This window comes from Pelophylax lessonae (genome assembly GCF_965119305.1).
Source record: "Pelophylax lessonae genome assembly, chromosome: 1".
Classification (NCBI taxonomy): Eukaryota; Metazoa; Chordata; class Amphibia; order Anura; family Ranidae; genus Pelophylax; species Pelophylax lessonae.
In genome coordinates this window covers 669,683,701-669,705,019 of record NC_138768.1, presented here as the reverse complement: position 1 = coordinate 669,705,019, position 21,319 = coordinate 669,683,701, and the positions used below count along the sequence as shown (strand labels likewise).

General features: G+C 39.2%; 1 protein-coding gene across 4 annotated transcripts in view; it reads right to left on the bottom strand.

The window, feature by feature from the left end:
- FHIP1A (FHF complex subunit HOOK interacting protein 1A) overlaps positions 1 to 21,319 on the bottom strand; it is a 334,888-nt gene that overhangs the window by 23,021 nt on the left and 290,548 nt on the right. For all 4 annotated transcript variants that reach the window (XM_082248315.1, XM_082248314.1, XM_082248317.1 and 1 more), the window contains 3 exons: positions 20,273 to 20,440; positions 8,192 to 8,271; positions 1,663 to 1,847 (listed from right to left, as the gene is read on the bottom strand). In XM_082248315.1, the coding sequence (XP_082104441.1) occupies positions 1,663 to 1,847; positions 8,192 to 8,271; positions 20,273 to 20,440 (433 nt within the window). The remainder of the gene's footprint in view (positions 1 to 1,662; positions 1,848 to 8,191; positions 8,272 to 20,272; positions 20,441 to 21,319) is intronic.

The following is a 21,319-nucleotide window of genomic DNA, read 5'->3' as shown; positions in this document are numbered from 1 at the left end:
CATAGCAATTATACATTCACATCAGTCCCTGCCCTCAAGCAGCTTGCAGTCTAAGGTCCGTCTAAGGTCCCTAACTTACATTCATACATACCCATACTAGGGCCACTGTACCTACCAACATGTCTTTGGAGTGTGGGAGGAAACCCATGCAGGCAGTGCCATGGTTGGGCTTTGAACCCAATAACCCGAGTTCTGCTAGGCAGAAATGCTACCCACTTAGCCACTGTGCTGCCCAACAATTTCCCTTCATCTACCTTTTATGGGGGTGAGGGGATTAAAAGTTTACAGTAGAAAGATAAAAAAATTTTTGGATACTGCATTTCTGGCAAGATTAACGGGTGTTTTATGTATTTCTGAAAATGTTCTTAGGCTGAAAAAAGAAAATCAATGCAGCCACCGCATCTAAGGGTTTGTAGGCTGTAATACATTATATCTTTGTTCTTACATTTAAATATGCTTTAATTTGTGGTATCTTTAAAAAATAGCTGGCTGCAAATGAAAAGTGTATGTTTATTTAATAATAACAATAATATTATTAATAATAATAATTATATATATATATATATATATATATATATATATATATATATATATATATATATATATTGTGACAGGAAGTCAGGTAAACCTGTGGATGTTGTCACAGACAGGAGATACATGTCTGCTTGGTTTAGACAATTCACCAATTACTATAGGGTGTCGGCTGCAGAGGTAGCCAGCAGGAAGGTTTAGGGAAGTTGAAAAACCTTCAGCTATTCAGAATGAGGAAATTAAGGCCTCTATAATTTTTCCAGAGGAAGTCTATTGATTGCTGCCTCCTGACGCTGTGTGAGTAGAGAAGGACAGTCAGATGGGTGCCTCCTGAAGCTGTGTGAGCAAGGGAGAGGAATGCCTCCTGAAGCGATGTGCGCTGAGGAGGGTAAAAAGACTGAAGACTTCTCAAGGTGAGGTCATGGATTGTTTCTATGTGAAGAGAAACCAATGGACATTTTCTGTGTGAGGAGAAAATAAAAAAACTGAAGACTTCTCAAGGTGAGGTCTTGGATTGTTTTCTATGTGAAGAGAAAAACCAATGGATGTTTTCTATGTGAAGAGAAAAGAGACATTTTCTGTGTGAAGAGAAAATAAATGGACTATTGATGGTCTGCTGTAGGATCAGCAAAGTCTGCCCAACAGTAGGTTGGGGACAGACTCCTTAGGTAGGTTCCTGTGTGTGAGAAGTTTAGCTGCCCACAGTGGCAAGGGTTTATTTTATTTTATGTTTATTTTTAAGTATGCTGTTTTTGATGCTTGCACTTGTGTGAAGAAAATTGCAAGAATAAAACCATACACTGTTGTTTGCAACCACTTCTCGGCTATCTCCCTGTGTAACTAACCCCCCCCAAGGGGTCATCCACACCCGCCACCGAGCTAAATCCCTCACAATATATATTATAATATATTAATAATGTAATAATATAGAATAATAATAATATATATATATATATATATATATATATATATATATATATATATATATATATATATTTTTTTTTTTTTTTACAGCATTTATAAAGTAGCCATAAAAAAGTCATTACCATAGGAAAGCTGAAAAATTATTTTTTTCCAAGGAATTAGAAACCCTAACACATCATTTTAAAGCACATCAGAGCTGCCTGTTACCTTTTTGTCTAAATTTTGACAACATTATAAAATTTCTTTCCAAACTCCCGGCATTATCAGTAGTATTGTTTGCGCAGCAGCCTGGGGTTAAGGCCAAAAATTTAGCAGCAGATGCAGAATAGCAATCTTCTTCTTTCACTGCCCATTTCTGACTAACCATCATGTGGTTACATGGCAATAAATACCTGGCAAAGACAAATAATAAAAAAATTATTTACTCAGCCCAAAAGAAAAACAAGACAATCTATATTTTGAAATGAGCTTAATGAGAGCTTGAAAGGCACAGGAGTTTATAATTTATAAAAACAACTTAAAAAAAAAAAAAGATAGTAAATCATAATTTATTGATTAGTAAATGGAAATCTAGTTGCTACTGGAAACTGTCATTTCCTAATTGTAACAGAAATAGAAGTCAAGATAAAGTAGGCCATGAAGTACAAGACACTTTCATTTTGAAGCACACATGGTATTGGACTACAAATCGCAGGAAGGCAAGTAACCATTTTAATCTCCTGCTTAATTCCCACATGAGATCAGCCTCCGAGTTATACCATAACTTCATTCCACAACACAGTGTATGGTCATTTATGGATGTCTGGGGCCATAACTTGGAAAGACAAAAGAAAAAATGTCTGTGATAAACAATTCATATGACATGGCTTTACTCTCTGACATTTTATTGTGAAATAAAGTGTATTGTCCTACGCAGTCAAATGGTGTTATATCTTTTATCCAACTATTCTTACTGCCATCACCAGACCGGTTGAGCCTTTAACTCAAGCAAATCTCTTCTGAAATGTTATTTTGTTGTGATGGTTGTACAGTCATTTTCAAACAGACTTGAAGGCCTTTGAGTCTGATTCTGAAAACAAACTTCCCAAGCAACAGAAATGTAAACAATACTTGAATAGCCTCTGGCATGTGAGGTGGCAATGGAGACAGATTTCAGTTATAGATTCTTAATATGACTTGAAGTACCACCCCAATAACAGCTGTTGTGGCTGAACAGCGTTATGCAAAGCAATATCCTATCAAGACATTATTACATGAAGAGAAAGAAATCTTAAATAAAAAACTATTTTTTTTTTCATGCCAAACTTGGGTGTCCATCCTAGTATTTGGATTGCTATGAGTATTTAGCCACACAGGACTGAAAAAAAATACTCTCATTGCAACAACATGCAATTCAGAAGTCAATGGATCAATAAAAATACCTTTAGCTGAATAATGAAAAAACCTTTTGAAACACTAATTAAAAAGACTATTAGAAATACTAGGATTCAATTATGGTTTTTGGTTCCTTTTTAACACAAACTTAACATACAAAGTATGAGATGGCACATTCAAAGGTCTCAACTAACCATTAATCAATCTGTTTTTATCCAGGGCAAAAAGTATATGTACATCCTAACAATGCACTTCTTTTAGTTTCTATCTTTTGGTCTGGTAAAAATAACCTTGAAGCATGCGGAGGAGCAGGAACTGGACAGCCAAGACTGGGAGGATATGCGGGACAACCCATTTCAGCTACTAATTGCGACCAGTGATAAGTTAATTCTATTCAAATTATTACATAGGATTTACTATCTGACACAATGGCTACGCCACATCTACCCCAGCTCTTCCCTCTGCTGTTGGAAATGTTCTAGCGACCCTGCAGGATTTGCCCATATTTTTTAGGAATACCCACAAATCCAAGATTATTGGCTGGAGGTGACCCAATATATCCACCCTGACCACTATACCTGTTCACTTTACGGTTAGTGTTTGTCTCCTGGAGTTGGTCGACTTTGGCTTTTGCCAGAGCAATATGCATCCTAATGGGCCTCCTAATATTTTACACTCAGAAAGCAATTGTGCTCAAGTGGAAGTCAGACAGGGCTCCTACATTGTCCTTTTGGAAGCAACTAGTTAACTCAGAAGTGCCCCTTTATAAGGCCACTTACTTATTTCGGGGCTGCCCCAAGAAATATGAAAAGGTTTGGCACCTGTAGACTGATGTGAACTCCACAGTAGATTATTATGAGCCTTTGGGTTGGTCTTACATACCTTTCCTAAGCATCTGCCCTAATTTAAACCTGGTTGAGATTTATCCTTAGAGTTGTATTCTACCATAGTGGCATTGGTGTGACAATGGTCGAGAACTAATGTTATCATTGTAGGTTCAGGTATTCAGGTGTGTAGGAAGGAGAGGGATTGTTCTTAGCTTCATTAATCCTTTGAGATACTCCTGGTCAACAAAGATCTGAGCAATGCGTGTTTAGTGTTATAAGGTTAAGTGTGACTTTTATGTCTTGTACGTGGTTATGTACACTTGTTAGCCCCCAAGGCTATGTTTTTCTACCTATATATAATTTATATAATTTTCCAATAAAGAGAACTTTGAAAAAAAAAAAATTAAGGGATTCTGTTATATATCAGTTTCAAAAGTGAAAAATGATAAGAAATGAAGACCTGTCCTGTGCACACTTAACTGAAGGGATCTAATAATTATGTGGTCCATAATCACAGATAGGAGGACTAATTAGTATTTGTGTTGTGGATTTTGGGATAAGGGGTGGATCAACTTAAAACAACTGGGCTGAGTAGATTAGCTAAAGACAACTGGGCAGGGCTGACAATACTCAGTCCACAAAAATGCTGTGTGTTGTCAGCCCACATCAAGACCTAGAAGCTAAAAGCATTTCTGGCAGATTGAGAAGAGTTTTTCTGTACCTGCAGCATCTTTAAAGGAAAAAAGAAGGAGAAATGTCCACATGTTGCAGATTTGTACTACATATTTTTTTCTTATTTTTCTCTAACATACACTTTAATTCAACAGCATCAGGAACAAATGAAGGAAAAACCCACGTTGCACTCCCAATGCCTTAGAGTGGGAAGGGGATAAACAGAAAACAGCATTGTTTATAGCTGAGTATTAAACACATCAGCCCTCTATGCTTTACAAACTTGTTAAAACATTATGAAATGCAGAGCTACTAAAATCAAACTAAAAAACTGGTTTTAGTCTACCTCTCCCTTGTGCTAGCTTCTCTTTTTAATCCCACAGTTTCTAAGAGCTTCTGTAATAAGCACAGGATTAAACTTTGTATGTATAACAGGGAATATTTTATCTTCAATTGGTGTTGTACATAAAAAGAGGTATTTCATTAATTAAAAAAAGTCTTTGTTCATAGCAGTAAGTCAATGAAGCTGCATGTGTGAAAGTGCAGAAACAGAGGTCCTTTCCTGAAAGGAAAAGATCTTTTTTTTTTTTTACTGTTATGCCTCTTGCACAGCAGTGCCCCACATAATAAATCACACACGCAAATTGTATTTTAATGGTACAGTTCACCAATATGCCATTTTATACAGTGCAAAATATGATATATAGTAATTTCTCAGACTTGAAGTACACATGCATGCTTTTTAAAAAAGGAATGCTACCGCATGTCAAAACATAAAAGTGAGCTTAAATAATGTTGCTATAACATGTTTTTTTTATTTTTATGGAAATATGTGAAGAAGACCTTAAAGAATTCAAACAAATACTGCATTGTTTTTAGATGTCATATCCGCTGTGCATGATTTGGTACATGAAATCATGTTTTGCAATAAAATGCTGTATATACTGTACGTTGTACCCAAGCTATTGTTTTGGTAGGAATATGGAAAATTGTTATCAAATACTTATCGTAATTTTCCTTTCCTGGCCTATCCTCACGTCAGCACACAATGGGGTTAACACCTCCTCTGGAGCTCACAGAGGACCACCTCTTCCTAGCTAAATAAAAGACAGTCCCTCCCCCACTGAAGTGTTCGATAACCTAGCCTGCAACAGGCCACTAGGGAGGGAGTCCTGTGCTGACGTGAGGATAGGCCAGGGAAGGAAAAGTATGGTAAGTATTTGATAACAATTTTCCATATTCCTGGCAATACCTCACATCAGCACACAATGGGATATAACTAGCTGAATAAATGGACGGGAAAGAACACATGAAGGGAAATATTGACAATCCAAGAAAAGCTGCCAAAGACAAAAATAATTTACCTGTCTTGTCCCAAACTTTGCAGAACTTGCTGACTGCATGCCTAGCTTGTAAAGTCAAATGAAGGGCTAGCCATCTCTCATATATCCTTCACTGAAATCCTGGCATAACTGCCCCAAAGGCTGCCACCCTCCGGTCAAAGGAGCTTGCCCCTGTTCCTGAGCAGAAAGGCCTAATTCCTGCATGCCAATCTAATCACCCTGGTAAACCAATAGAAGAGGACTCAAGAACCTGACATAGAAAAGAAAAAATTGTCCACTTTCCTCATGTATTTGACCTTTCCATGTACGTGGTTAGCTACTTGTGTAAGGACCTGAAGTCTTCCTGCTGTTTACTCAGCGACTCCATGTGAATGCTTGGAGGGACTTCCCCCAGGTTTTCCTGGAAACTGGATACCACTTAGAGATGGACGTAGTATCACTATTTCTGGTAAAAAGACACAAAAGGGATCTTTGCAGGAAAGTGCTGCAATCTCCAACATTCTTCTGTCTGAAGAAACTGCTTTCAGAGGAATTCATTTTACCACTGGGAACTGCAATGAAAATGAAGCTATTGAAGCAAAGGATGCCTGTACTAGTGTTTCAGAGCCAAGCCTAAATCCCATGAAGGAAACAAGGATTTCCTTGGTGGTCTTATATGGATTACAGCCTGCATGAGGCATTTGTTCAATGGCTCTTCCACCCATCTGAAGCTTGAAAAAAAGGCAGAGATCTGTACTTTAATTGAGTTATATGCCAGACCAACCTCAAGCACTGAATGTAAAAATGTCCATGATATTGGCTAGAGCTGAGGACACAAGAGAGAATAAACTTTGCACAGCAAACAGAACAAACTTCCTTCATATCCTCTTTTATTTAGCGTTCATGGTCTTCACCAAGGTCTGAACCACTTTGGATAAGAATCCCTGCACCTCTAGTCCGACCAATTCAATAGCCAGGCTATTAAGAGTCCCACTGGATCGGGGTGCTGCCATTGACGTTGGCATAAAAGATCTTGTTTGACCGGAAATGGGATTGGTGGTGCGGATGACATCTGGGGGAGCAATTCGTACGCAGATTTTTAATTTGAAAATTTTTGTCATTTTGGAAAACTTCTTCACTTATGAAAAAATGAAAAAGTTCTCCAAGATCCTTCATAGATTAAGAAGGGGTTAACTGCTTTTTATGTTTGTTCACTAGTCGACTGAACTTGGAAAAGGATTTCTAGGACAAGGTTGTGATGCTTTGCCAGCTCCTGTCTTACACCTGTGAAAATCAAAACATCACCCAAGTAGTCTTATCCCCAAAGACGAATTACTGCCAACAAAATGTTCAAAAAGTTTCTTGGTGCTGTGCCAATTCTAAAAATGGCAAACACCTGAACTGGAAGTGACACGCGATCACTGCAAATCTCAGATGTCTCTGGTTTTACGCACCGATTGGTACATGGAAATATACGTCAGCCAGAATTATTGACTCTAACCGGTCCTCATGCTGAACTATCACCATGACTGTTTGCACAGGCTCCATCTTGAACCTTTTTTTGTGTATGTACCCATTCAATTTCTTCAAGCCCAGACAGTTGGGAAAGCTCCTAATGCCTTGGGCACTAGAAAGAATGGGGAGAAACCCCCAGATTTGTTCTTTTGGTGGTAGCAGCACTATGGACTTGTTGCAGTAGAATTCCTATACGTATTCTTATAGTAATTCTTTCTTCTTGAGATCTGTTGATCATGAATAAAAGGATTTGGTGATTGTACTCCCAGCTAACTGTCTTTGATGTTTGTCGCCCAAACCCTCAAAAAAGGAGACTATCCTGGCTCCCACTGGAAGACACTGGTTGGGCCCACCTTCAAAAGACTTTCCAGGAACACAGTACAGTACAGCAGGGGAGCAAACAGCAACATGTCTTTACCGAGAGGATAGGGAGGGGATCTAACCATACGTCTGCAGTAAATAAAAGTGAAGTTATCAACCAGACTGGGCTTTCTATGAGGGCTATGCAAACCTCATGACTGGATGGACAGAAATACAAATCAATTTGAAGTTAAAACAGCCTCTATATGTGTATTTAAGCTCTATATTTAGTATTTGCTTGGAGTTCAGCGCCCAGTCCTGATCTGTCTAAGCCAATGTGTGGGTTATTGTAAGCTGCTGAGTGATCCTTGGCCTATTTGAGCTTAATATAATAATAAAAAAAAATCACTGTAGCCATGTATACATTCAATGCTCAGATTTAGTATGCAATTCCTTTTGGTTTACTGGGTTTCTCTAATGGCAGAGCCATCTTTCAAAGCTGCTACTTGGTCAGCTGATGAGATATCACTTGAAAACTAAAAAAGCTGGTAATTCGCTCTACTGACTGAAAGTCAAATTACGTCACTCAGAAGAACAATACCAAATGCTTGTTAAAAGCTAGTGGAATGGTATTTCATCCATAGTGAAATGAAAGCTACATTTTGAAAAAAATAGCACACACTAATAATTAAAAAGGCAGTTTTCATTAAATACAAGTGATCATACCTTAAAATGAGTTGTAGCATGACATCTTCACAATGTAAACCAATAAGAGTTCGGAATAATGCTAAGGAAACCACACAGAGCTAGAATAATGAAAACAATATGGTTAAACAATTACTAACAACATCAGTGTTAAAACAATTCCATAGTGTAGCTGTTTTGTCCAGGACCAGGATCAGCAACCTGTGCTTTTTTGGCTATGGTATAACTGTGAGATGCAGCCCCAGCAAGTGTCTCCCACTTAGTATGATTATCATATGTTTTACATGGCCCCCAGATAACACTCTTACAATGAAAAAGTAGAAAGTGTTGGGTAGTTTTTGTGATTACACCTTTTCATTAGAGTTGGAATATTAATAAAATGTAATTGTTTATTTGTAGCATTATCGTTGGCAGGTAAAGCAGGCATGGCCATCGATATGCCTTTGTTGGGAACATCTCTCCTCAGGTTTCTTTAGTGCAGAGCTTTTAAAATGTCTGCTTCCGACAATTTACAGAGGAAGTGGCCTATAGCTGACAGGAGACAGCCTGGTCCACCTTTGGAAACAGAATACTGAAAGGACCTCTAAACTAGGGATCGACCAATTAACAGCAAAGCCGATATATCGAGGGCTGATCTGCACTTTCCCTGATATATCGTGACCGATATTGCTGATATTTCGGGAAAGTGCTTGTACCAGAGTGATGCCTGCAGCTAGAGGCATAACCCTGGTACCGGCGTCCATAGCTGACGGTCGGCTGTCTTGTAATGACAACCGATGCGGCTGAGAAGCCGCTCAGCTGTCATTACAAGGAGCAGAGGGGGACGCCCCCCCCTCCCGCTGCCTTATGCGACTTGCCCGGGTCTCCCGTCCCACCAGGAGACCTGGACAACCAGCCTGCACAGCCGCCGAAGACCTGATCAAAGCCGCATTCGGATCTGATCGGGTCTTCATGCAAAAACCCGGAAGTGATGTCATGACATCACTTCGAAAAAGCCAAACTTGGAGTTTTGAATGCTTTTAAGTGCAGAGGAGGGGTTTGGGGTCTTTTAGACCCCCAGATCCCTCCACAAGAGTACCTGTCAAAGATAAAAAAAAAAAAATTTTTTAAATGTATGAAAATATCGGCCCATATCGGCCGATACCGATATGCATTGACAAAAATATCGGTATCGGCAACGAAAAACTGATATCGGTCGATCACTACTCTAAACCCAAGAATAAACATTTAATATATTGCAGCTTACCAGTCCTGGGATGTGAAGTCTACTATATTGCTAAGATCCATAACATATTATTTGAAAAAGTTAAAAAAATCCAAATAGCATAGCACAAAACAAGAGCAAGTGTTGACACGTTTCACGCCGATGGGCGCTTAATCAAAACACATCATGCACAGTGGCTCGTTTATTTAAATAGTTAATTCAGTTGAACACTATGCTGGAGCTGAAAGCTGAGAAACTTGTTGCCCTCACTCACCAACCTGTATACTATATGGATTGATGGGAGCAGTCCCATATCTATGGAGATGATGACCTTTTTAGACTGCATAATAAAACTTATTTTGTTATATAGGTGATCTTATATTCACTTGTAATCAGGATGTGGGAGATCTGAATACATTTCTGGATTATCTTAATATTAATCATGTAAACCTATCATTCACAGAAAAAACAGGAATATCGGCGCAAGCATGAATAAATAAATGGATGGAAATAGATAAAAGCAGCTGACACCAAGGTAAAAAATATGTAAAACCCAATGTAAAACTGATAGTGAAATGTGCAGCGCTAAAACAATAAGACAATAAAAACATCAATGGATAAATTAAAAGTCTATGAATGGCACGCAGTAGTCTTGTAAAAAAGAGGAGAAAACAGTCCAATAAGAAATCTCAATGAAAGTGCTCAGTGCTGATCAGTAAACAGGACACAAGTGCTTGTTCAGTGCAATCCTTCACCAGAGGTGCTAGCCTCTCACCTGTAGGCTGTGAAAAGACAGCCTTAAAAGTACACTCCCAGCAATGTGAAAATCCTGACCAGGACAGCAATCACAGAGGGCATCTCTCTTCAAGGTAATGCAAAAACGAGCAGTACAGCAATCCAGCTCATCTCCAGACAGAGCGGAACGCTCTGCTAACAGGGGCTACGAGTGACGTCACGATCTCCTCCCCCTTGCGCACGCGTACGCTGAGGAAGTCCCGCCCACGGACGATACGCGTGCGCAAGGGGGAGGAGATCGTGACGTCACTCGTAGCCCCTGTTAGCAGAGCGTTCCGCTCTGTCTGGAGATGAGCTGGATTGCTGTACTGCTCGTTTTTGCATTACCTTGAAGAGAGATGCCCTCTGTGATTGCTGTCCTGGTCAGGATTTTCACATTGCTGGGAGTGTACTTTTAAGGCTGTCTTTTCACAGCCTACAGGTGAGAGGCTAGCACCTCTGGTGAAGGATTGCACTGAACAAGCACTTGTGTCCTGTTTACTGATCAGCACTGAGCACTTTCATTGGGATTTCTTATTGGACTGTTTTCTCCTCTTTTTTACAAGACTACTGCGTGCCATTCATAGACTTTTCATTTATCCATTGATGTTTTTATTGTCTTATTGTTTTAGCGCTGCACATTTCACTATCAACCTATCATTCACGGACTACATGGATGCAAAAGAAGTGGCTTTTCTGGACGTCAAACTGACTGGATGGTGGGAATCATGCGATTACAAATTTATAAAGAAAGCCCATGTCAGGTAACAATTTACTGCGAGCACAGTCAGGAAATCCAAAACACACTATCACATCGATACCAATTGGACAGTTTTAGCGACTATGTTGCATTTGTAGTGAGGAAGGTAGTTCTGAAATGGAAGCTGCAATCACCTATATACACTTTATTGATAATGGATCTACAAAATATCATACATGAAACTTGAATCGCAATTACAGTATAGCCAAAAATAAAACTAGGTGGGAACTTTTAGGAACCAGCAGTAATACCAGATCCCATGGGAGAAAACAAGTATTTTTTACTGCCTTTAGCCTTGAGTTTTGCCAAGTTAGAAAGATTATCAATAGAAATCTGCCTGTCTTGTTCAATGACAATATTTATTCTGAAATCCTAAAGAGAGGTATAATTTTGTATCGGAAAGGGTTCCTGCAGTGGGAAATGTTTTGTTTTTAGTTTGTTTAGCTTTAACCCTACTCAATCCACGACCTGGTAACAGTTCATGGGGATTTTGTATTGTGGAAAAAACAGGTGTCTGTGTTACCAATGTCGGCATCTTAAGTTTCAGTTAGATGTGTGTTCATCCAAATGTTTGTCTACATTCATAATTTATACCTAATAGTGATGTAATTGATAATATTTGACATAAGCAGTTTAATCTTAATAATTTCTTTGTTGATTTCTCTTTAAATGAGATTGGGTTTAGTATGCGACATGCAGTGCATTGGATCAAATGTTAATTTTTTTGTTAAATAGTATTTATATGATTTGTTCTATAAATATATATCTCATTGTATATGGATTTATTTATATACATTTAATGATGTAGGATTATACAATATTATTTTCTTGTGATGCAATTATTTCACAGATTAATTCTAGTTTCTTATGGATTTTTCTTCTTTTACCTTTTCTTTTTTTCCTCTTTTATATGAAATATGTTTTTTTTTGTATTAAATGTGTTCTTTATTGTTGGGTAGTGTTTATTTTTCATTGACTTAATTTATTTATCTGTTTTTGTTCTTTTTTTTTATTGTGTATAAACATTTATGGTTTAGTGCCGGTTCACACTAGGGCGACCTGTGAGGCGACCTGGTCGCCTCACAGGTCGCTGCAGGTCGCCTCCCATAGGGAAGCTGCGGACCCGTTCTAATAGGAGCGACACAAGTCGCTCCGTCCTAGAAAAAGGGTCCCGAGCTTCTTTGGGGCGACCCGGAGGCGACCGCCATAGACTTCAATGTTATGAAGTCCGGAGGTCGCGGTGCGAAGTAGCGTCGCCCCTATGTGAACGGGGGCTTAGAGATTGGAAAAGGGTTTGTTATTGTTTGAGTATTTGCATAGATTGGCTCCAGTTGAGTGTTCGAATGAAATAACTAATTAAATAATTGACCCACTGTGCATGGGGTTTTATGATTAGCGTCCATTGGTGCAAAACGTGTTAACATTTTCTCTTGGTGTGTGCTATGATATTTAGATTTTCTTTTACTTTTTCAATAGATGTTATGGATCTTAGCGATATCAATGTGCGGTCATCCACCTGTTAGTTGTGAAAATGTTCTTAGTCTGCTAAAATAAATATAGTGCAGCTATTACATCTAAGGACTGGTAAGCTGCAATGTATTAAATGTGTGTTCTTGAGTTTAGAGTTCCTTTCAGTATTCTGTTTCCAAAGATGGACCAGGCCCCATAAAAGTTGTCTCCTGTCAGGCAGACCACTTCCCCTGTAAATTGTCAGGAAGCAGACATTTTAAAAACTCTGCATTAAAATTCTGAGAAGAGTTATTCCCCACCAAGGCAGATTGATGGGCATGCCTGCTTTACCTGTCAATGATAATGTTACAAATAAAAAATTAAATTTTGTTAATATTCTGACTCATGAAAACTAACTAACCAACAATTTCATTTTTTTTTTTTCATTGTAAGTGTTACCTGAAAGTTTGGACCCGTTAATTTGGATTTTCTTCACGTTTTCAATAAATGTTATATGGTACATGATGTCATATATCACATTTCTGTTTTTGGGTTAAGAAATTCTTGAAGATTTAGAGCTATTCAAGCTAACTTTCCTTTCATGTGGGCAGCCACTAAACACTGATACTTGAGGGTTCAAATCACACCTTCTCTGACAGACAAGGAAAACTTCCCACCCCTCTTAGCAGTAATTTGGTCTGATCTGAAACTCTGGAATTCTTGATCCTTTACCTGGTTTGGCAGAAACAATATTTTAAAAATTCTCCACAGGCTTCTGTACTTTTTACAAACCCTCCCAGACCACATTCCTAGGGTCTCCTCTGTCCTCTCAGTCAAATCGGAATTCATCAATTTCCTCTGGTCTTAGGGGACAAAGGGGATATTGTATCAGATATTGTCCCTTCCTAAGGTAGTGTGTGTGTGTGTGGGGGGGGGGGGGGGATGCAATGGGGATTTTCCAACCCCTCTAAATATCATCAAGCATGCATATCAGCAGAGCCCTTGATTGGCTCAAACATGATGCCCTTAACCACTTGCCGTCTGCTTACTAGAGCACTACTGCGGCAAAGTGGCTGTTGTAGGTCTGACGACGTAGACCTACGACGGCAGACCCTCCCCCTTCTCGGCTGTGTTCAGTCACAGTGGGAGTCGGGCCAGGGGAGGAGCAGCGGTGATCACCGCTGCTCTTCCCCGATCGTCGGGGAATCGAGTCTGGAGATCCGCCCGCTTGTGTAAACAAAGCGGGCGGATCTCCGAAGTGACAGGCAGGGTCAGATTGCAGGGTTCAGCATAGCTGAACCTGCGATCTGTCCTTGAGTCACTCAGTCACCTCCCCCCACACACGTCAGTAAGCACCAGGCATACATTAACCCTTCCCTCTCCAATAAAATTAACCCCTTCCCTGCCAGTGTCATTTTTACAGTAACAGTGCATATTTATAGCACTGATTACTGCAGTAATGTCACTGGTAACCCCAAAAGTGTCAAAAATGGCAGTCAAGGGTCCGATCTGTCCGCCGCAATGTCGCAGTCCCGCAAAAAAAATCGCAGATCGCCGCCATTACTCGTTAAAAAAAAAAACACCAAAAACGACAGAAATATTTCCCTTAGTTAGTAAACGCGATAACTTTTGCGCAAACCAATCAAAATACGCTTATTGCAATTTTTTTTACCAAAAATATGTAGCAGAAAACAAATTGGCCTAAAATGATAAAAAAATTCGATTTTTACATTTTTTGGGGGGGGGAATTTCATATAAAAAAAATGTGAAAAATATTGTTATTTTTTCAAAATTGACGCTCTTTTTTTGTTTATAGCGCAAAAAGTAAAAATCGCACAGGTGATTAAATTCTTACCAAAAGAAAGCTCTGTTTGTGGGAAAAAAAGGACGTACATTTCGTTTGGGTACAGTGTCGCATGACCGCGCAATTGTCAGTTAAAGTTGTACAGTGCAAAAAGTGGCCCAGACGTAAGACAGCAAAATCCTCCGGTGGTAAAGTGGTTAAACAGTTGATGAGTTTGGAACAGGACAGGGCTTATCTCCCTTTAATGACCCTACCATGGCAACCTTCATCACTTCCCCCTGATGTAAAGGCACACCCTTTAAAAGGCACCACCCAGGCTGTGGTACCAAAATTGGGATGCCTTTCGTCCTCACTTTCTGACTGTCAGTTTATCTGGCTTTATTCCCAGTCTTTATACTTTTTGTGTGGGAGTGGGAGTGGGGTTAGCTCACCCACACACTTCCCCAGCCTTTGAAAATAAAACATATTTAGGCCCCTCACAGTATTTGCGTTGTAGGAGGCTTTTGTTGAATATAGCTTTCCCTACAATGCACAGCTGTACTTAAGGTTTGTTTGATATAGGTTTTGAGTATTTTTACTACATCTCTATTCATCAATGCTTTTTATGTATATAACTCCGCACTTGTGCTGTATGATTGGAGTAGTGATGTGGTCTTCCTACAACGTTTTGTATTGAAATATTTTTGTATTGTACAACTCCATGGTTAAACTCAATTAACAAAAACTTAAATTAAAAAAAAAAAAGAAATCCTTGAAGTAAATGCCCCAAGTGGCTTCATGGGCATTAGGCAAAGGAGTGTGCTCTGGAAAAATGGAATTAAGTGAACTCACTTATTGCTATGATTGTTAGCTCCACCATAGCTATACCTTTTACTATACACTATATTGTCAATAGTATTGGGACACCTGCATTTACAGGCACATGAACTTTTAATGGCATCCCAGCCTTAGTCCGTAAGGTTCAATATTGAGTTGTGTAAAACAATAGATTAATACCCGCGCTGTGATGAATAAATATTAGTGATTTTTAAACAATTGTAAATATATTTATATCTATCCTGAAGCTGCTGCTCACCAAGTAAAAGACCGGGAAAAGCTGAACAACATATAAAGGCAGCGCTAGCAGGTAAAATCTATAAATACGTGCTAAATGATTAACATTAATATAATATGATAAAAATAGTACTAAAATTGAGTGTATATAATTCAGTGAATACATAAATTCATAAATCCATAAAATGCAACAGTGAAAATCAAAAATTCATAAAATGTAACAATAAATATAATCTCCAAAAATAAAGTGCTTCCAGTGTCCAAAAATGTAAAAAATATTAAAGTGCAAGATATATTTAAGGTGCAGTCCAAACTTATATTCTTCCAAAGAAGTTTATGTGCCAAAAAGTGCTCAAAATCCAAATAAAGTGCCCAAGTGCTCTTCAAAGAAAATCCCCCTATGGGGATGCACTCACCAAACTTAGGATGTAAATGAGCCTTGAATATGTGTGGTACTCCGTTTAGAAAGTAAGAGCAGCCCCACGGAGACTTAAGGTTTCCCTTGCCTGGATGGATGGATGGATGGCTGCAATCCTTTACTATGGGCTCCTTACTACCTCCTCTCCACTCTCTCCCCAATGGTGTACTCAGAAGAAAGGAGAGAAGCCAGACATCGTGAAGCCCGTAATTTGTTTATTTAAAAATATTAGAAAATAGAGGTACTCACAAAGGTAAAATGTAATTAAGCACGGATTGGCATATACAGCGAAGTCCTTCTCTTCCGTGTCCGCTGCCGGTGTGCGGTTCACGGTGGTTCGCAGGAAATGACGCTGTAGCGTGCTGCTGCCCGGAAGTGCGTCGACGCGTTTCGCCCGACTTGTGGGCGTTATCAAAATATTGAGTTGGCCCACCCTTTGAAGTGATAAAAGCTTCAACTCTTCTGGGAAGGCTGTCCACAAGGTTTAGGAGTGTGTCTATTAGAATGTTTGACCATTCTTCCAGAAGCGCATTTGTGAGGTAAGGCACTGATGTTGGATGAGAAGGCCTGGATCGCAGTGTCCACTCTAAAGCATCCCAAAGGTTTTCTATCAGGAGGTGAAGACTTTGTGCAGGCCAGTGAAGTTCCCCCACCACAAACTTGCTCATCTATGGCCCCTTAGTTCCAGTGAAGGGACGTAGTTCCAGTGAACTCTTAAGGCGTCTGCATACGAAGACATTTTGGACAATTTCATGCTCCCATGTTTGTGGGAACAGTTTGAGGATGGCCTCTTCTTGTTCCACCATGACTGCGCACCAGTGCACCAAGCAAGGTCCATAAAGACAGTGATGAGCAAGTTTGGGGTGGAGGAACTTCACTGGCCTGCACAGAGTCCTGACCTCTACCCGATAAAACACCTTTGGGATGAAATAGAGTGGAGACTGCGAACCAGACCTTCTCGTCCATGTCAGTGCCTGACCTCACAAATGTGCAGATTCTAAAAGAATGATCAAACATTCCCATAGACACACTCCTAAATCTTGTGGACAGCCTTCCCAGCAGATGCCATTAAAGTTCATGTGTGCATTGCAGGCTTCCCAATACTTTTGACAATATGGTGTATGTTTAGAAGAAAACTCAATGAGCAGAATTAATATTAATATAATAATAATTACAATCATTTTTGATGAATAACTACCTTTAGTTCTTTCTGTATCAAAAGCCACAGCTCATCCTTACTGGTGCCCATTAAAAATCCAAAATTTCCCTGCCCTGCCTTTATTGAATACTTATTTAATTTGTGACAGTACATATACATTCCAAAAAATGTTGTTTTAGAAATAGAGGACAGGGGTTCGAACCTCTGCAAGTTTATTTCCTTTCCTTCCTCTCTGTGATAAAGTTTTCACCAAGGCCAGAAGTAAAGGTAAATCTCCAAAAGCAATAAAATATATTTTTAAGCAGATAGGGGGAAAGCTAGAACCCCTGCCAGCTTTTTAATTAAGCACACTTTCTACCCTGGTCATAACATTGTCACTGAAAATAAGTCAGTGGAAATCTCCCAAATGACACCCCAAACAGAAAAAAAATATTGATAAGAGATTCTAGTCATTTTGCACTCAATCCAAAACTGAAAAAAAAAATTCACAGTATTGCAAGTTTAACTTTTACTTTTTTCCTTTTGTTCATTTAGGCATCTTGTCACTTTTTATTAGGCAATTACCAATATAAGCCTATAAAACGGTGACATCTACTGACCAAAGTTCCATGAAAATGCATGGCATTGTGTATGCTAAATTTTTAATGGCACAGTTAAGAAAATTGCTTCGGCCTAGGTTTCTGAGTTTGATAATGTGCTGTAAAATCAGATGCACTAGCTTAACCTTCTTTTAATATTCTGCACTGCTTGTTTGGTTTTTACAGTTCATTGATTTCGTTTATATGACTGTGTGATTTGTAGAATTTATGATGATTTGATTTTTATGTAGAGAACTTCCCCATTCTGAGCCAGTGCTCTATTAGACTGTAGCATCTCCCAATAACAAAACCATCTGTAATAGAATAGGCATAGGCAGTAGCATGGGCCATACCAGGCTATGGATTACAGGCACGTACAGCACTCAGCAAGCTCTTAATTAACAATAGTGGTCCTTTTCCATAATCCATTTGACTTTTTTTTTTTTTGCTAGTACATTCATATTGCAACTTCTGAGCAAAGGCAAGAAATCATTTAGATATTATGATTAAACTAGATACACAGAACAATGTGCGTGCTTTGCCTAGCAAGCATAAAAAGTAAGCCATAAAAGTTAGTAGTTTAATTTAAGAACTAAATAAGAATGCATGCCATTGTACACATGGCATTTAGAACTTCTGCTTTAATTTGTGAAGGAACTTGGCAGTAAGTTGCTGAAAGAACAAATTGTCATAACATTGTAACACTGCTAAATGAGAGAGGTTAATACACATACTGCAGTAAGGTCTTTAACTATATGAAATATAATACAAAAAAGGCATATTGTCATGCAGGTGTACTACCTGCACAGGTAAAAATAATCTGGATTTTCTATTAGAAAAAATAGCTTGTACATTTGTAGTATAATTCAAAATACTTTCCTCTTTTAATTAAACTGTCAGAGAAGAACTTAAAGTAACTATTGATTTATTGTACAAATTATATTATGAATTTACTATTGATTAAAAATATTTACCTTAACACCTTAACAGTAGGAAATATTTTGTAGGGTATATATGGGTGCATATCTGGGCTAATGAAAAGGAAAAGAACATATTTAGACATAAAAATAATAGTTTCCTCCGAGGTCCTTACTAGGCTGCCGTGTACTGCCCAGCAATTCAGCCATTGGGTTTACATATAAACAGGGTGCTGAAATGTGGTTCCTGCAAACCCAAAGGCTGTAATTGACTTCTGGCTCTCCAATCAACTTTCTATTAACCCCCCTGGCGGTAATCCCGAGTGTGACTCGGGGTGGATTTTTTAGTCCAGGATCGGTATCCCGAGTCACGCTCGGGGTGAATGTGCAGAGAGCGCAGCGGTGTCTCTCACCTTCTCCTGGCGATCCAGCGATGATCTCTCATTGCTGTGACCACCAGCCGAGAGTCCGGCCGCTCGTCCGTCCTCCGTCGGTGTGATGACTTCCTAGTTCCGTTCCCTGCAGCATGCCGCAACTACATGTTTCGCACGCATGCGCTTTGTCAAGTCCTTTGACAAAGCGCATGCGCCCGAAACATGTAGTTGCTGGAACCAGAAAGCAAGATTGTTTATACACGTGACCAGCCCGACTTCCTGATCGTCACTTCCGGTGACGCGATCCCCATGTCACTTCCGGCTATCGCGGAAGTAGTGGATGATTCTGGGACTCAACACAGGCAAGCCTTATCCATCGTAGGACTGTGCGGCAGCCGCGCACAGTGTCCTCCTTCCAGCCGGACAACGGCGCCAATGCGCCCTTCGAGGTACCCCACTCTCCACTCCACCAGCTATTTCCGCTAGCCATCTTCCATCAAGTGGGACGTCAGCAGATCCCCAGGTAACATCGGCTATTATCTGCTGTAGTTACATCTCCCTTGGTATCCCACAGCAACCCAAGGAGGTGTAGGACTGTCGGGACTGTCGTGGTCAATATTTTAACCCCTTATTCATTTATGATTTCAATAAATACCATTGTTACCTTAAAGATACACTTTCCGGTCTTTTATCCATAGAGGACAGATATTTATAAACACCAGTGAGCGCCACCCTACTTTTACAGTATTATCTATAATACATAACGCCAAATTTCCATGAAAAAAATTGTACCGCTTTTGGTATATAATTCCTGACATAATCATACCGCCAGGGAGGTTAAAAAAAAAAAAACCTGAACACTGATTCTTAGGTAGCATACAGCATCTTCAAAACGGGAAGGTGAGTGGTTTTATTTTAAAAAGAAGGGGGCCAGGAGAAAACATGTATTTTTCTATGTCTAAATATGCACTTTATTTGTAAATTACCCAGAAGTGCACCCACCTACCCCCTAGGAAACATTTCTATGAAGCTTGTAGTGTTTTTTTTTTTTTAACAAAGAGGGAGTTTCACTTTACTCTTCAGCAACTTATAGCAGACAGGAGGATCATTTCAGATGATGTTGTGGGCGTAAAGACCCTTTAATTCTTTAGTTATGCCAATTAGAATGCATCAACCTGTGAAGTGTTGCATCCTCTTGTTTGAATAAAGGTACTATGGAGCAGTATGGATAAGTGGACATTTTTTTACATTGGGTCTACGTGTGGGAAGTGATGGGACCCAGTTCAGGCATGGTACCTACAGCTGGGGTTTACAAGGCAGCTTCTTTGTGAGCTGAGAGCAGAGTCAATAGAGGCCACGTCTCACTAAGTCATTTTATTGGCTTTGGAAATGGTAACATAGATAGTCATAAAATACCTGACATGAATTCTAACCAGAACTTTCATTTTCCTTGGCTAGAGTTACAATTCATCATCTTACATTAGAACAGATTGCTAAAAAAATTATATTTCCTAGATTCAGAGAAGTGTTTAAGTTAATATTCTACTTAAGTGTATAATAACATTTCCAACTTTACTTGAGAAATAAAGGGGAAAAAATTTAACCAATTTACCCGAAATGGTGTATTGATACGGCTGACCAGTGTGTCCAGGATTTGAACATTTTCATGTTGGTAGATGAGAACAAAACGGAGAAAAATCTTTAGTAAAGTTGGTTCTGAGACACTACGTAGAAAGAGGTCCAAGTAAGCAGTTGTTGTCATTACTTCCTCCACTGTCACCTTAAATACAAAAATACATACATAAATACTTAAATACAAAAATATTTATCACACTGAATACAAATTTATAACATGACAACACAATTACATAATAGCAAATCAAAAATGAAGCAATATGTTGGTGCTAAGAATTCAAGAATGCCAAACATTTTCCCTATCCAGGGCACTTAATTGAGATAGCAAAAAGAATAGCCAAGGCAAGGCTGTATGCTGCAAATCCTCCAGGAAATCTCATTCTTGTATTCTCATTGCACTACTTGTGCTTCTTTCCCCTTACCTATCTGCTCCCAATATCTGATCTGTACATACAGTGCCTTGAAAAAGTATTCATACCCCTTGAAATTTTCCACATTTTGTTATGTTACAACCAAAGACGTAAATGTATTTTATTGGGATTTTTTATGGTAGACCAACAAAGTGGCACATAATTGTAATGTGAAAGGAAAATAATAAATGGTTTTCAAAATGTTTTAAGGTTTTTTTTTGTAGATACAATGGAAAGCAGATATGCCAAGGTAAACTGTAATGGATTGTTACCTAGCCCTGTTAGTCTCTCCCAGGCCCACTGAACAGTGGTTTCCATCCTCAGTCCGCAATTACCCCCAAAAGGTCAGATTTTCAGGATTTACTTCACTGTATACAGGCACTTTAAATTTTTTGATTTCGGAACTGCAGACTGGATGTGTTTGCTCTTGTTTGAGGTAGTTATGGTGTACATGTTAACTTCTTCCGATCCGCGATATAGCCGAAGTACGGCTGCAGCGCGGACTCGAATTTCCGGGAGGCCGTCTTTAAACGGCCTCCCAGAGACAGGCTCCCCGCGCGCTCCCGCGAGCGCGCATCGGGGAAAATCTGTGTCGGCCGTGTCCCTTGGACACA